This window comes from Annulohypoxylon truncatum, assembly GCF_022578515.1.
Source record: "Annulohypoxylon truncatum strain CBS 140777 unplaced genomic scaffold F4807scaffold_42, whole genome shotgun sequence".
Taxonomy (NCBI): Eukaryota; Fungi; Ascomycota; class Sordariomycetes; order Xylariales; family Hypoxylaceae; genus Annulohypoxylon; species Annulohypoxylon truncatum.
Window position 1 is genome coordinate 106,680 of NW_025953828.1, and position 15,541 is coordinate 122,220.

At 47.2% G+C, this 15,541-nt stretch overlaps 4 protein-coding genes across 4 annotated transcripts; 2 read left to right on the plus strand and 2 right to left on the minus strand.

Annotated features, from left to right (window-relative positions):
* Nucleotides 1-71: 71 nt before the first annotated feature.
* F4807DRAFT_464586 (uncharacterized protein) lies at nt 72-2,168 on the plus strand (the record flags this gene model as incomplete). The annotated part of the gene is made up of 7 exons (XM_048002145.1): nt 72-176; nt 426-763; nt 828-834; nt 889-1,111; nt 1,167-1,249; nt 1,303-1,522; nt 1,576-2,168. The coding sequence occupies 7 exons, from the start codon at nt 72-74 to the stop codon at nt 2,166-2,168; spliced, it is 1,569 nt and encodes a 522-aa protein (XP_047850020.1).
* Nucleotides 2,169-8,587: 6,419 nt separating this feature from the next.
* F4807DRAFT_280489 (uncharacterized protein) lies at nt 8,588-9,173 on the plus strand. Its single transcript, XM_047994680.1, has one exon. It carries the CDS (start codon nt 8,679-8,681, stop codon nt 9,093-9,095), a length of 417 nt encoding a protein of 138 aa, XP_047850021.1. The 5' UTR covers nt 8,588-8,678; the 3' UTR covers nt 9,096-9,173.
* Nucleotides 9,174-10,558: 1,385 nt separating this feature from the next.
* Nucleotides 10,559-11,468, minus strand: F4807DRAFT_464588 (uncharacterized protein; the record flags this gene model as incomplete). The annotated part of the gene is made up of 3 exons (XM_048002146.1): nt 10,559-10,618; nt 10,765-11,013; nt 11,109-11,468. 3 exons carry the CDS (start codon nt 11,466-11,468, stop codon nt 10,559-10,561), a joined length of 669 nt encoding a protein of 222 aa, XP_047850022.1.
* Nucleotides 11,469-14,055: 2,587 nt separating this feature from the next.
* Nucleotides 14,056-15,450, minus strand: F4807DRAFT_464590 (putative amidoligase enzyme-domain-containing protein; the record flags this gene model as incomplete). The annotated part of the gene is made up of 3 exons (XM_048002147.1): nt 14,056-14,422; nt 14,499-14,557; nt 14,659-15,450. The coding sequence occupies 3 exons, from the start codon at nt 15,448-15,450 to the stop codon at nt 14,056-14,058; spliced, it is 1,218 nt and encodes a 405-aa protein (XP_047850023.1).
* Nucleotides 15,451-15,541: the final 91 nt, after the last annotated feature.

Here is a 15,541-nt window from a genome sequence, read left to right on the forward strand (position 1 = left end):
CTTTTGATATTCCTTGGCCACTTCACAAGTCTTCTTTCATCATCGGGGTTGGTCATGAGAAGGTAGCGGCAATGACTCGGTTATGGTTATTATCCGGTTGGGCGTGCCTGGGCGCGACGCTTGCGAGAGCAGAGGAAATCGTCTATGTTACTGATCTTTCCATTTTTACTGTATTAGTAAGTCAGTTTTGCTTGATGAAAATGGTAGACGAAGAGTCCAACACGGTTGATTCATTCTACCGACAATGTTTTCTGAAATGTCCCATACCAAGTAGAGGCCTTGAATGTGAGAAGGGCGAGGCGCCAAAAGAACTAGACGACGAGGCAATAACAGCATGTAAAGGTAGCGATATCGCGGGTCGCTTTCACTTCATGATTTAGCCTGGGCGATAAAGGGTTGCTTGGAAAGGATGCTGATTGTGGTAGGCACCATGCGCGGCCGCTGCCATCTCTGAGAACGTCCAGAGCCAGACAAACGATAATTGCCCCGAAGCAGTCACCGATCTCCAATCATGTGTCTGCACGAAAGATAACAACTTTGCTTCAATATCGTCAGGAATCTCGGAGTCGATTAGCTGGAGCTGTGGCTCGACAGCGTCGGAGGACCAGACGAGTGCGGCCAGCGTTTTCTCAGCCTATTGCAACCAGGCTTCGATTACGCCGTTTCCAACTCCTACGTACCCGGTCACACAATATATCACCGATTTTCCCGCATGGCAGCAACTTGCTCCTTGTGCCGCCTCAGGCCTATCCTACATCGTCCAGTGAGTCCATGATCTCTTGTTGGTTCCTAACCAATATATTGAAAATTTTCTGACTGCCTCGTAGGAGTTTGGTGAGCGTTGTGAGCATATCAAAACTTGATATATTGTCTAATACCAAGGGGTAGACATTTGACTTATGCAATGCGGAAGCTAGCCTCCTCGCTACTTGTGCGTGCGACAAGAACCAGAATTCCCTTCTCGTTAGCCAGGGTATTAACACCTCGGTGAAATACTCATGCTCATCGCACACGGCCGATGTCGATTCGGCCCAGGCTGTGTTCGCAGGCTACTGTGGTTTAGTAGATGGAACGTCATCTTTTCCAACGACCTCGGATCCCCCAGGAGATAGTAAGCTATGCTTTAACCGCTTTCTATAGGTTAATTAGCTAACATGGACGATAAGTGACGTACTATATCACCGCACTTCCTGAGTTTAGCTCGCTAGCCTCTTGCGCACAAGATGCGGTATCATATGCAGTTATGAGTGTAAGACCAATATCTCAGTATGAATATTCAACTGTTGACACTTATCTTCGAAGCAAACCTATGATCTCTGCCCTCCAGGCCCAGCAGCTTTGGCTTCATGTATTTGCATCAAGAGTCCCATGTCTGGTTATGTTAGTAACCAAGTGGGTTCGGATGTGACGTATTATTGCGATTCAACAGCAACCGAGGACGTCAGTTCTGCCCGCAAAGTTTTCGATATGTACTGTAGTGCTGCTAAAGGGTTAACAACACTTGCTGGGGTCACTGAGTCAGGTAAGCTAAGTGCTAAAATTAACTATTCCCCCTTTTAATAATTATCGTGGCAGTACAACAAACGAGTGCCGATGGGAATAGCGGGACATCTGGACCGAAAGAAACCGGAGCTACGAGTGCTGAAGGGCCGGTAGAGTCTGGTGGAACAACCACGAACTCAACCAGTAAATCGAATATTGGGACGATCATAGGAGCTGCTGTTGGCGCTGCAGCCGGTTCCGCAATGTTAGGGTTGATAGCCTTCTTTTTCTGGAGGAGATCGCGACATAATCGCAACCACCAACAAGCAGCGCCACTTAATTCCGCTGATGGATTTGCAGGAAAACCCGAGCTCGACGGCGCCGTACCTACATCTACATCCGCGACAAGCCCGAACTCCAATACATTGGACAGACACGCGGCATCGCTAGTTGACAATGTATCTCCGGTATCTGCAACAAGTACCCCGTACAAGCCAGAGCTTCAAGGCCACAATGACTATATTCCCCAATACTCGCAAGTACCCGAGTTACATGGTCAGAATCAGGACACATACAACTTACATGAGGCACATGGTCAGCCTAGATCGGAGCTCCCGGGTATGGGATGGCAATCAGGACCCGTGGCAGAATTCCACGAATTGGATGATAATCATCGAAAGCAATAGGCGTTGGAGGCTCGATAGAAATACTATTGATTAATATTCGAGATTCGAATTATCGTGCATGAAGAGCGGTGGCAGGGCTGATATATAATATCCATTACTAAATATGTTTTGAGAAAGAAATGTGGTTGACAGGAAGATGAAATTACGTAGAATACCATGATAGATAGGTACCTAGGTACGAATTAATGGCACTGATGGTCCAAGCTCCTGGAGCTGGCCATTTTAGGTTAGGCAGAAAATAATACACCGGGGTACCTGTGTAACAATGAACAGCAGGGAATTAATTGCTAGCCTCGTCGCGCCTTCCACCGAAAACAGTTTACTTTCAGTTCAATGTTGGCAGGTTCCTTTGTGAAGGAAATGAAAAACCGAATCTTAACATCTTCACATTTGGGTTCTTTCATCGCCACTAACACTCACTCACCTTCACAACTCTAATGATTGATTGATTCACTTAACGATCGATTAATCTTTTACTTCAATTATATCCACCTTAGTTCATTCCTTCATTTATTTCTTCAACAAGTTCTACTCCATTTTCATCTTTCTTTTCCCATCACGCCTTTGGTGATTTTTTCACACATTCCCTACGCGATCGCAACTCACCGACCACGACCCTTTCAACTACAAAGCCAGCGATAATAGTATCAACGCGAGAATAATACCACTAGTATACCTGATTCACTCACCTAATGGCCATACCTGGATCGGGTATTTGATACCATGGCAGCTGCGGAGGTCGATCTCGGCTACCTAGCTACCCATCTGGGTATGCCTGAGGTCAACCTGACAACCGTTGCCACAGATCCTACTGTCGAACTTGTTCAAGCAATTTTATCCGCTGTCGCCGCCAAAGGCCACGAATACGATGCGCTATTCACCCAGAAAATTCAGTTAGAAGTCGAACTTGAAACCTCTGTACGCAGCGCCGAAGCTCAGCGTGATGCTAGCAATGAAACTGCCAAAAAGGCACTTAAGGATGTCGAGGAGCTTCGCCAGAAGCTTAAGGATGAAGGTATGTATATTCATCTCTATATTCGCATGTCTATATTTACAAATACTCATATCGATGCGCAGAGACCACACGCCAGAAGCTAGAAAACGAGCTACAGTCCATCAAGTCCTCCAGTTCCACTTCCCAATCCGAGATTGACAAACTTCGAGCGCGTGTCGCATCCCTAGAGACTTCGAGCCGAGAATCGCTCGCGATCATCGATACCAAGAATTCTGCAAATGAGGCGCTCTCTCTAGAGCTGCAGGCTCAACATCAGAAAAATCTGAAATTAAGCCAGGAAGTCACGTCTTTGCAGCAATCCGTTCAGAATGCCAACCATACGGCGAGCAGCTCAAAATTCAGGGAGCAGTCACTGCAGCAACAATTGCAGCTGGCCCAAAGCAGCAGCGACTTCTTTGAAAACGAGCTTAAGAACAAGTCCGCTGAAGCCCTCAAGTACCGGAAAGAGAAGGGTGCGCGCATTGCTGAACTTCAGCGCCTCAACGACGACGCCACTTCCAACATCGAATCCCTTAAACGTACCGAACAGGCCCTTCGTCAGCGCCTCGATGAATCGCAGAAGAAGGTAGATGATGGCCTTACTAAAATCCAGCAGCTGCAAGAGGCTGCGGGTCGTCGTGAAGAAGATTACCGACAGGAGTGTGACGGTTTACGGCGACTTGTCGACTTGAAGGAGCAGCAGACGCTAGCTCACAAGAAGCGAGTTCAGGAAGTTGAGGCGAGAGAGGAGCAAGTTAAGCGAGAATGCGAGGATAGCATTCGCCGAATCAGTGAAGAACTTGCAAGGTCCAATTCAGACAAAGAAGAGCTCTCCCAAGCCGTCGAATCCCTCCGAGATGAAGTTGGCCGTCTAGAGGCTATGATTGCTGGAAGTGGAGGTAGCCCTGCACAGCCTGGTTCGGCACCCCAAACTCCAAGGCCTTTGAACGGATCTCTCTACCGATCAGGCTCGCCATTTGCAACACCGGGCTCTTCACGCAGAGCGTTCTCTACGACCCAGCTAATGGAAGATTTCTACAAGATCAAGGGACAACTGAACGCCGAAAAGCTCCGCAGCAGCAGTCTTGCAAAGGAGCTTGATGATGTTATTGACCAACTTGAAGCCAAGCGTCCCGAGATTGAAGATCTCCAGGCCGACAATGAACGACTCCAACAAGAAATGAAGACTATGTCCCATCTTTCGGACGAGAGCTTTAAAGAGCGTGATGTGGCTAAGAAGGCTGCACGCAGGGCTGAGGCAGCTGCGGCTGATGCTGAGAAGCGAAATACCCTTCTACAGTATGAAGTAAAGAGCCTCAGTGCCCAGATCCAGATGTTAACTTTCAATGTGCATTGTCTTGAAAAGGGCCTAGATCAGCTCACCTCCGATGAGCGAATAATTCTACAAAGGTTGGAGAGAGGCCAGATCAACGACCAAATTGGAGACGAGGAATTAAACGCTCATACCTCTATCCTTGAACGTCTTGTCGTTTTCAAGAATATCAAGGAACTTCAAGAGCGGAACGAACAGCTCCTCCAGGTTACCCACGAACTCGCCGAGAGAATGGAAAACGAAGAAGCAGTTGCGGCTAAGAGCCAGGCAATGGAGGATCACAAGGAACGTATCCGTTTGGAGCAGGAATTGGAAGTCTTCAGTGATACTCTTCGCGGTTTCCAAGTGAAGACGGAATCTATTACTAAGGAGCGAGATATGTTCCGACGCATAGTCGAGTCGAGAGCATCAGCTGAGGAAATGGCGTCGGCCTTAGGTCGATCTACACAAGACGGCGTTCTTGTCAGTATCGAACAAAACTCTACTGCGAATGACGACACTTCTGATTATACTACTCTACTCCGAGATCTCCAACAGAACTTCGACATCTACCGAAATGAGCAGACCGCAGATCGAAAGACTATGAAGGAACAGTTGGAGAAACTGTCTGCTGAAAGGAACTCGCTCCAGGCGGAAGTCTCCAAATTGCAAAGTCAGCTTTCACTCGCGTCAGAGCGCTATGAAATCCTCCAATCGAACCTTGCTGCCTTACAAAGCGAAAACAAGGAATTGCAAAAGAGGAACCAGACCATGTCCGAGTCTGCAGCTAAGCAGGACATTCGCACACAGCAAGTGGCCGAAGATCTAGTCGAAGCAAGAGGGTTGCTTGAGAGCATGCGTAGCGAGAATGCAAATCTCAAAGCCGAGAAAAAGCTGTGGAAAGACATCCAGGATCGATTAAGCCAGGATAACGAAAGCTTGATGCAAGAAAAGTCACGTTTGAACGGTCTTCTAGCCACACAGCAGAGTCTTCAAAATGAACGTGAACTAAGCGATTCTGAGACTAAACGACGCCTGCAATCCCAAATCGATAGCTTGGAAGCTGATCTCAACACTACTAAGCGCAAATTGACAGACGAGGTAGAGGAAGGGAAGAAAGCTCAACTCCGAAAGGAGTACGATGCTCAGCACTTCCAAAAGCGGATTGATGAACTCACATCGAATCTCGGTCAAATTCGCGAAGAGCTTGTTGCTACGAAGACTAGCCGGGATCACCTCCAGAGTAGAGCTGACGAACTTGCGATCCAGCTTCGAAGTGCAGAGGAACGCGCAGAAAGACTTCAACCAAGACCCACCCCAAGGCCGGGATCGATGATTCCTGCATCAGACCAAAATGATACGCAAGCTGACACGGATGAGCGTATCCAAGAGCTGATCCACGAGGTGGCGGATCTCAAACGCGACCTTGAGCTCACAAAGTCTCACCTTGAGAATGCTCAAATACAAGTCGAGCAATACAAGCAATTGAGCCAATCATCGGAGGAAGAACTGGAAAGAATAAACTCTACACAAGACCAATACCAGCAAGAGATGGACACAGTAATCTCTTCCAAAGATGCTACCATCAAGGAACTAGAGCAAAGAGTAGAAGATTTGTCCGCCGAATTGGCAAGATCTAACAGTGAATTGTCAAGTCTGCGCGACTCCCAGGCAGAGGTCGCCAAACGTTTCGAAGATGAAAAGGCTATCCTCGACGAAGAAATCAAGCGTCTGAAGGACGAGGAGGAACGATACACAGCTTCCTCGCAATTCCATCAACAAGATCTTCGTGCGCAAGCTGAGATAGCGGCTAACGCGCAACAAGCGTACGAAAGTGAGGTTATGAAACATGGCGAAACGGCGAAGTCGTTGTCTAATCTGCGCGGCGAATACAACGAGATAAAGACATCTGCAGCTACCTGGAAAGCTGAAGCAGAGTCGGCAAAGGCCACTCTGCTACAGAACGAAAGCTCTTGGGACGAAAGGAGACAGCGTTTCGAGCGCGAGATCTCCGAACTCCGTGCTCGCAGAGACGACGCCAACGCGCAAAACAAGCTACTCCACCAGCAACTAGACGACGTCACAAAACAAGTCTCGGCTTTGCAGCAGAGTCGAAATTCAACCGATGAGTCTCTAGACGCGATTGCCGCGCAACCTAGTAGTTCAGAGGCCGATAAATTCCGGGAATTAAGCAATTATCTTCGTCGCGAGAAAGATATCTTGGAGGTACAGTACGACCTCAAAGTCCAGGAAGCCAAACGATTGCAGCAACAACTCGAATATGCGCAGTCACAGCTTGATGAGGCTAGACTGAAACTTGAACAAGAACGTCGCTCGCAGGGTGATAGTGACCGAAGTTCGATAGCTCATAAGGATCTCATGGGCAAGCTCGAAGAGCTCAATCTCTTCCGAGAGAGCAGCGCCGCTCTACGGGCAGAGGCTCGTCAAGCACAGAGTCAATTGGCCGAGAAAACCGCCAGGATCTCAGAATTGGAGTCAGTAATTCAACCCCTAGAAGCTCAGATTGAGGAGCTTCAAAGTCAACAAGCTTTTAGAGAAGCGGAAATGAAGCAGCTTCACGAGGATCGAGATCGATGGCAAAAGCGAACGGAAGATATTCTTTCGAAACATGGCAGGACTGATCCAGCAGAGGTCGAAGAGCTTAAACAGATGGTTGCAAAGCTCGAGTCGGAGCGAAATACTCTGCAGGAAACGGAGGCATCTCTAAAGGATACGGTGCAAAAACTTGAACAGGACCTGAAGGAGAAAGAAGCTTCGTGGGCGACGTCAAGGGAGAAGCTAGTCAGTCAGGCGAAGGAACGATCTAGGACTCTCACCACCGCCAAAACTGAACTAACGACGGAACGGGACGAGCTACGGACGAAACTAAGCAAAGTTTCGGACCAACTCTCGACAACCCAGAAAGAATTGGATCTTTCTCAGAAAGCAAGGCTTAGCTTGGAGGAGCAGGTCAACAGCTTCAAACGCCAAGTTGATGCTCTTCAACTTGAGCATCAAAAGAATTCTAGTGCCCCTGCTCCGGTAGACCCGTCTAACACCCAGGCCCTTGCTACACTACAGAGTCAATTGGCAGATGTCCGCGCAGAGTTAGATAACGTCTCATCACAGAAGGCCGTCGTCGAAGGAGAACTCCAGAGTGCTCGTAATGAACTCAGCTCAGCAATTGCAGAGCGAGATCGGGCTATCGCAGATGCACAGGCTCCAGCGGCAAATGGCGACATAACAATGGAGAACGGTACGGGTACTTCAGAAAAGCCATTGCCAACACCATTATCCGACGACGAGCGCAAGGCACTTGAAGAGAAGATTTCAGAAGCTGCCGCAAAGGCCGCTGAATGGGAAGCGAGAGTAAAGGAGCTAGAAGAAAAACAAGACCAAATTGTTAAGTCCAGAAGTGACAAGATGAAAGAGACATTGAACAAGCGTTTATCTGATTACAAGACTCAGATGGAGGATGAAAGGGCCCAAATGAAACGAGATACTGAGAAGCTGGAGTCTGATTTCAACTTGCGCATGGAACAAGAGCGGAAGATTTGGGAGGCGGAGCATTCCAATGGACCGAAGCCACCTGCTACCCCTGCTCGACAACAACCTTCAGACACTCCCGCGGGGACTCCTACTACCCAAACAGCTGACTTGAATGGGCTGAATGATAAAGAGATTAGGGATCTCGTGTCCAACAACGCCACGATCAAGAGCATTATTCAGAATAACATTAAGAATAAACTCGCCATCGAGACGAAGAAAGTACGTGAAGAACAAGAGACATTAAAGGCAGAGTTGGAGCAGAAAGTCGTTCAGGCACGGGAGCAGGCTACGCAGCTAGCTACATCGAAGAGCAACCTTAAGCTCAACATGGCTGACAACAGAGCCCGAACGGCTAACGCCAAGTTAGCCGTTGTGGAAACGGCAGCGAAGGAAACACCACAGCGGCCTGTTGGGGAAGTATGGGAGATTGCGAAAGACGCAAAGCCGCCGCCACCACCTAAACCAGCCACTACAGAATCACCTGCTGCCTCGACGACAGGTAACGCTCTACCAGGTACGTTCTTTCACCATCTTGCTATTGAGGAAATGACATGTTACTAACAGTACTATAGCTCCCAATGCCCAACCTACAAGTACCAATACGACTACACAAGAAACGAAAGCCATTCCCACTAGTGGCATACCCAAGCTAGGGATGCCAAGTAATCTCCCGGCGGTAAACAGCCCTTTCTCGAATATCAAGCAAGAGCAATCACAGTCGGCACCTACAGGTCCCAACCCTTTCACCCAGAGTTTGCAGCAACCTGCGTCCCAACCGGGACCAAGCCCTGCGCAGCCATTTAGTCAGTCTACAACATCATCGCAGATTCCGACTAAGGCCACCAGCCTTCCAATGCCGACAGCAGGCACTCGTAAACCGGGTGGTCCTAACCAGACACGCGGTGGTGCTCGCGGCGGAGGCAATGCGAACCGTGGAGGTCGTGGAGGTGCACAAGGACGGGCCAGTCTCAATCCTTCGGCAGACAATTTCCAACCTGGAAACAAACGTCCTCGGGGCGACTCGGAAATAAGTAACAACGCGAAGAGGGTGCGGGGTGGCGGTCCGCACTAGAATCGCAACCGACGCTACTAGGCACTGGAGCCCTCAGACGAAAAAGTGTTGGGAAACCAACCAACATTTACGCTCATATATGTACATCACTGGCTATGGATCACATCTAATGCATGTCCCACATTATGAAGGGAGGGCTTTCATTGATTGCTATGTTATTTTGCTAGTTGGAATGGGGGGTTGGCCTGGTCAAAGTCGGAAAACAAAGGTGTTTGCATTACTGTAGCTTTAAATCGTAAGGCGCAATGAATGGTACACATCATCTCTTTTGTGCAAAACTCTCCTGGTCTCTTAGGATTACTCGTAGATGAGGTGTATGTTTTCTGTTTTATACGTAGCGTGAAAGACTTAATTCGTAGCTTGGTGACACAATGATTTGTCTTCATTTCCCCTTTTATTAAGTAAGCGGGTTCTCGACCATCATCACGTGTTTCCTTCAACAACACCACCCAGTGAGAATCAAGGTTCATAATGAATTAACGAAACACAATAATGAACTAGTGAAAGCAAACACCACGTTGAGATATCCTTCGCGCAAATCAAGAGCCATGTGGTCGTTTTGCCGGACAATATATCTAGGTGCGCTGATACAGTAGCTAGGCACGTCAAGGTATCCTATAGAGACTATACATCGGAACAGTGGGTTCTTCACGGCAACTCTATGGGGAGCCGTTGAAATGGCTTGGCTCAGCTGGGGTTAGAATAGTTGTGTAATATCCTCAGGCTCCAGATAGAAAATCTGCCGCTCGGCGTGTGCTATGTTTGTGATGGGTAGGTGCTTAGGATGTTTTTTTAGTTTTCTTTCTCTTCATCATCCACCGGCGCATCTAGTATCATTGAAGAAATAAGCAAATACAGGTTTTCAAGAGAATATAGCTAGTGTAAAGCTGAGTATGTGCCTAAGTAGATCTTAGATCAAGCAGATGTCTACGTGGTAGATTTCAGCATGCGAGTACATGGTATCTCCGAATTAATAGTTACTAAGGCACGGTAAAGAATAATGGAACCGTTTCATATTGGTCTCGAGAGGAACTAGAATAGAGTAGCTACCTAGACTCGTGATTGCCCGTCTCTCCAATCGCCTCCCTGTTTTCTCCTTGGATGCGCGGTCTTGATGGAGATCCGTCACGATGCGAAAATGTGTGTGCAAGTATTTTTTTTTCTTTTTTTGAATTTTCCATTCCATAAAGCAAGTTGAAATTTATGTCCTTCGAGACCCTAAATGACGTTAGTTAGAGATACGGAGACGTTTGGAAAGAGTTGCTACATACGGTTCCTATGGCCGTGTTCGTGAATGTATCGCCTTGTAATTCAAGGTTCAGAAGGCCCCCTAATCATCGTCATAGCAATTGATCTCTTTGTTGACATCTTCCGCGTGTATGTTGGCTTGATGCGATTTGAAGAGTATCTCCCGTCAATGGTGTTCGAGTCGGATCAATAAACTATCGAGCAGGCGAATAGACTTAATCGTGGAATCCGCAGGCAATTGCGATTATGTCTTCAACCGCGACGCCAATCTCGGACTAGAAGAAGGGATGGTTGTTAGTTATAATGTACTTGGATACTGAGAAAGAACTTGGTTTGTGGACGGTATTAAGTTAGGGGAATCCAGCTCCTTCTGATAACCGAAGTGCCGCCCGTTAACAGAAATTTGTATAATAACACTCACGTTGGGGTGAACGCCGTTTTCAGTCATCGCCTGGAGCTCGCGCAGGAAGCGGTGTCGAAGCTGCGCATATAGGGGAGGTTGAGGTCCAGGATAGTGCTTGGCGTGGAACTCCATAAGCACGATGACCTTCCAGTCGCCCACGACGACAGAGTGAATCCAATCGCCAAAGTAAAGTACCACTCTGGACGCAATGCCGAATCTTCCCACTGAAAGACAGTCCATGATGAATCGTTTCCATCGGTACTCACGCTATTTGGGACGAATAGTTAGTATAATGTACTAGTGAGGATATTGACGAAGGGAAGGGGTCATGAAGCCATCGATAAGAACAGATATATACTTACAAGAAACCACACCAGGGCATGATTGAGAGTCATCATGATGTCGCGGCCGATGAAGTTCCAGAACTGGATGTAGCTGACAAGACAGAAGAAAACGACAGAGGGCAGGCGAAAGAAGTTGTCTGTCATGTGATCAACCAGCTCAAGCAACATGTAGGACCAGATCAGAAGAAGCGTGTACTCGAGAACCGGGCCGATGCAGTAGATTGTCATGCACACCATCGCCATAGACACGACGTTGGTCACGCTGCGGCCGAGGTAGCGGTTGACGACGTGGAAAGCACCCCAGAACAAGGAGCGCCAGTTGACGAGCAGGGCAACCAAAGCCGGCACGCCGAGCGCGATGATGATGGTGGACATCATGTTGGATTGATTGATGATCGTAAGGTGTTTGTCTTGCTTACTTAGAGGTGTTTACCTGTAGGTTGCGGGAATAGAACGATGCGATGTGAATAGAAATGAGGGATCCAGATATAACCTGAAGCACAAAGTAAGACTAGAAAAAGCCTTAGCCGGTGCGTCAAGTTATGCGTGGTTGATAGGGTAGAGAAGATGTTGATGTCTTGCGAAGGAGAAAGGTGAGGTGAAGGAGTGAAGGGAAACGAAGGATGAAGAAGTTGTAATTTGAAAAATCTCAGGCCACCTAAGAGATGTTGTCTAGTATGGCTATACTAGTCAATGGAGTCAGGCAGGTAAACTCACCTAGTTGTCGCCTGTAATAGGACTGGAATCAGCTGGGAAGGGTGACGGGAAGGGGGCCGTCAGAATATATATGGCAACATACTTAGGTGACCACCAAGGTGAAAATAACTGTATGTATCAGTTGCCATTTGGCAAGAAGCATCGTGGATGTTTATGTCGAATAGTCTTATACGTTTGTCGTCGCTGATATCATATTGAGGACGGCTCATTTTACGCCAGTCCCTGGGCCTTTTATATCATGAAGGGGTAATCATGTTTGATACTGGCACGAATGCCTCATTTTGATAAGAATTCACTACTGAGAAGCAGGTAAAGATATTATCTTCTCCTTTGGTTATTATAATTGAACCGGATTCATGATTGTGGAGACTATATTGTTTAAATTTGTTCCTGGTTGGACTTGTTTTAGGAACACCATGCAACTTTAATGCAGCTTTAGACTTGACTCATTGAGCAGTCTGTTGTAAATGCCTAGCTTATGTGACTTTTGTTTACTATGGGTTAAGAATTACGAAGGATATGAATATAGAGGCGAATGGTGTGGAGAGGCACAAAGATTGGAAGGAAGAGCAAAGAGAAGTGGGTTAAAAAGCCGGGAAATGACTGTATGTGTCAGGGGCATAAGTGGAGACAGGGGCTAGCTAGCGGCTAGGCCGCAGATATATAAGGGAGGCTTCGCCTCCCCTAGATTTAGGAAGGGTTGCGCGATACTTTAGTCACCATTCTACCCATTTGCTACCTACTTGCTACCTCTCACGTTGACTTGCCGCCCCAACCTGACAGTATGTGAGTAGGTAACTTGAGCTACATTACTTCTGAGGCTATTTTTACATACTAAAGTTCCAATGGAAGTAAACTGGAGTCTGCCGGTCAGGGGCTTACACATAGACATAACCCCTATTCCAGAACTGCGAAAACACCTCCTTAAATATAGGCGGAACCCCTGGATATAATACTAAGTACTTACCAGTCTGTAAGTCTCTAAGATCCAATTAGAAGTGTCATATATGACACTAGGCAGACTTACATAAGTGATAGCTACATGAAGTCCTTTTACTAAGTTCATGTTGCGTACGCCTATTCAAAGGGTGGGTTTGGAATGCAAATTAATATGCTTCAGACAAACTTTACTAGTTCAATCCAGGTTAAGGCCGAGAAAATCTCTTCCAAAATCCATTCTTCTAAAGGAAATATGCATAAATAATAGAATCAAAGCCTCCAAACTTAATATAAGGTAGTAGGCAATATAGATGCCACTCAAATTAAAAAGGTGTCTTCATAAGCCCCTGATTTCCCCACGTGTCTCTCAATCTACCACTTGTCCTAACCCCTAAATCCTCGACTAATGCTCTTTAGCATTAGGAGGGTTGAGTCCTCCACTAAAGTATCTTCATTTGTATTTGTTGATTCCCGTCGTAAGGATCCGATGCCATTAATTGTATGCCTAGTGATAGAAGCCTTATTGTGGTGTAATGATCGATTTTGTATTTCTTAAGAATAACCTAAGTCATGAATGCGGTGCGAACTACCTAGCTAATATGGCATGGCCAGGTGGCTATCACCACAAGTGTTCCCTATCATTTAGTAGGTAGTGAGGATAAGTGCCGTGAACCACGATTGGAGGAGTGGAGTGGTTGACGATCGGATTGGATGCCCCAGAGTTGCTTGTGGTTGGTGTAGTCGACGTTTGTTGCTTCTCATATTCCTTAAGCGCCCAAGCCGAGAATTCCGCCATCATCTTGGTACCTTTTTCAAGCAATTCCAGCACCTCGCGTTGTTCCTGATCGCCGTCTTGTTCGCGGCCAGTGCTCGCGGTGTGGTTGAGCTGTTTTACGCGCTTGGCGATTCCCCCACGGGCATGATTCATTTGTATCCCTATCTTCTTGAGCAACGTTGGGTACGTATGACCCGTCCTTGAGGTGTTCATTTTGGCGAGTAATATTGTGTGGTGATTTGTAAGTCTGTTTCTACAAATGTTATGATGGTTCAGTGTTTGATCGAAAGAGACTTGGAAGAATATGGACTAGAAATTTAAGGGGGGCATTCACAATATAAATGCTATTCCGTATGATATTCAGAGGTCACTCTGAGGCCCTGTTTTTTAGGGTGATTGATAGTAGGCTTGCGAAAACTTTGACTTTATTTCCCCGGAAACCGAGGTGATCTAAACGCCTCTCAAGATATCAAAGTTTACTTCGAAAGTAAACAAACATTAATATCTCGTCGAGAAGCACTATCTACGGCCACCCTACTCTAACTCCGGAACGAACAGTCCCCCAGAACTTTCTCCTGGATAGAAGTCAAGGTTAGACTGATATCCTTGCACCTTGGCCCGAAAGTACTTCTCTTCCTCAACTAAGCCAAGTTCCAAGAGTAAATCGAACGCCGAGAACGTAGAGTCCTCCGGCATCAATTTCTTCAACAAGCCCTTGTATCGTCCAGCATCAGAGAGTCTAGCGAAGTCAACGATCGCAATACAGACTTTCGCCCAATGAATTATTTCACCAGGCTCTAGGCAGCCTGCCATCTGTCGGAACTCGATCGTCTGCGTGTTTCCTCCTACGTCGTCCTCATCCGGCAGAAATCTGGCGAATGAAACTGAACCCCGATAGTATCTGTAGGATATCAATAATTAGATGTTCAATCCTTGCCTGTCTGTATTCTGAACGGATTGGTATATATGGAACTCACCCCCAATCGTGCACTGGATCATCCATCATGCGCGCTAACTCCTTGAAGCTCTTTGTTGCCTAAACAGTGCGAATCTATTTCATATTTCGTAGTTAGAACCATTGATTTTCAAGCACCTAAGTCACTAGATTATTGGGGGAGAAATTTCATTAGTACGGACCTGAAGAGTTTGCTTCGCCGCGGGGATATCAGGAACGAATTCGCCCATTCGCTGTTCTAGGGACTCCTTCAATATGTTCTTCTTGTCTCGCGCAAACTCGGGTAGCCATCTGCCAAGCTCAGAGCAAAGAGAAATTAAACGACAGTGGGGGCTCTCGCGACGCGCAGGGTGATGAAGTCCCATCAACATATCGTCCGCCAGCAGAATTAGGGTCATCGCCTTTTTGATCGTGAGGAGGCTGAACGGTTCGTCTCCAAGGCCAACGTGGACATGGACTGAAGTTGTCTGATTGAGATGCACCCGTAGTTGCCGAATGGCGTGGCAAACCTTGGTGATCTTCTCGGTGTAGTCCTTAGGCTCGTCGGAGTTGAAGACCTCAGAGGTGATTTCTCGTCCCACCCAAGTGTGCTCATGGCGATCAACCTTCTGGAACTTTAGCGAATGGTCCTTAATCAGACGCCACATATCGTAACGAATGACATTGCTGGACGGTCGACGGAATTTGTCTTCCAGTTCAAGGCGGAAGGGAATGTCGCAAGCTCCCTCGATAACATCTAGAACGAGGATGTCAATGTCAGAGTAAGCTGGGTACTTAAACAAGGGGCGCCTGTCTTCAGGAAAAGGATCGATAAGACCACTTCTTAAGATGGGAACCATGAACTCCAATTCTATTCCAAAAGTCAAGGAGCCACTGCTGTCATCCGGAGATTCGATGATTTGATCGTACTTGGTAATTGGGTGAGGTATTGAAGGATCATCCTCCGGTGGAATGCGATGATAAGCCCAAGCCATGGTGGCAGTTAGATGGTGATATCAAATATCCCTCATGAATGGATATATGAGAGACTTGGTTCAGCAGGTGAAAGAGAGAGGAATGGGAATA

Bases quoted from the DNA above. Each gene is read 5' to 3' on its own strand.
- F4807DRAFT_280489 (XM_047994680.1), top strand. From the start codon at position 8,679: ATGCCAAGTAATCTCCCGGCGGTAAACAGCCCTTTCTCGAATATCAAG.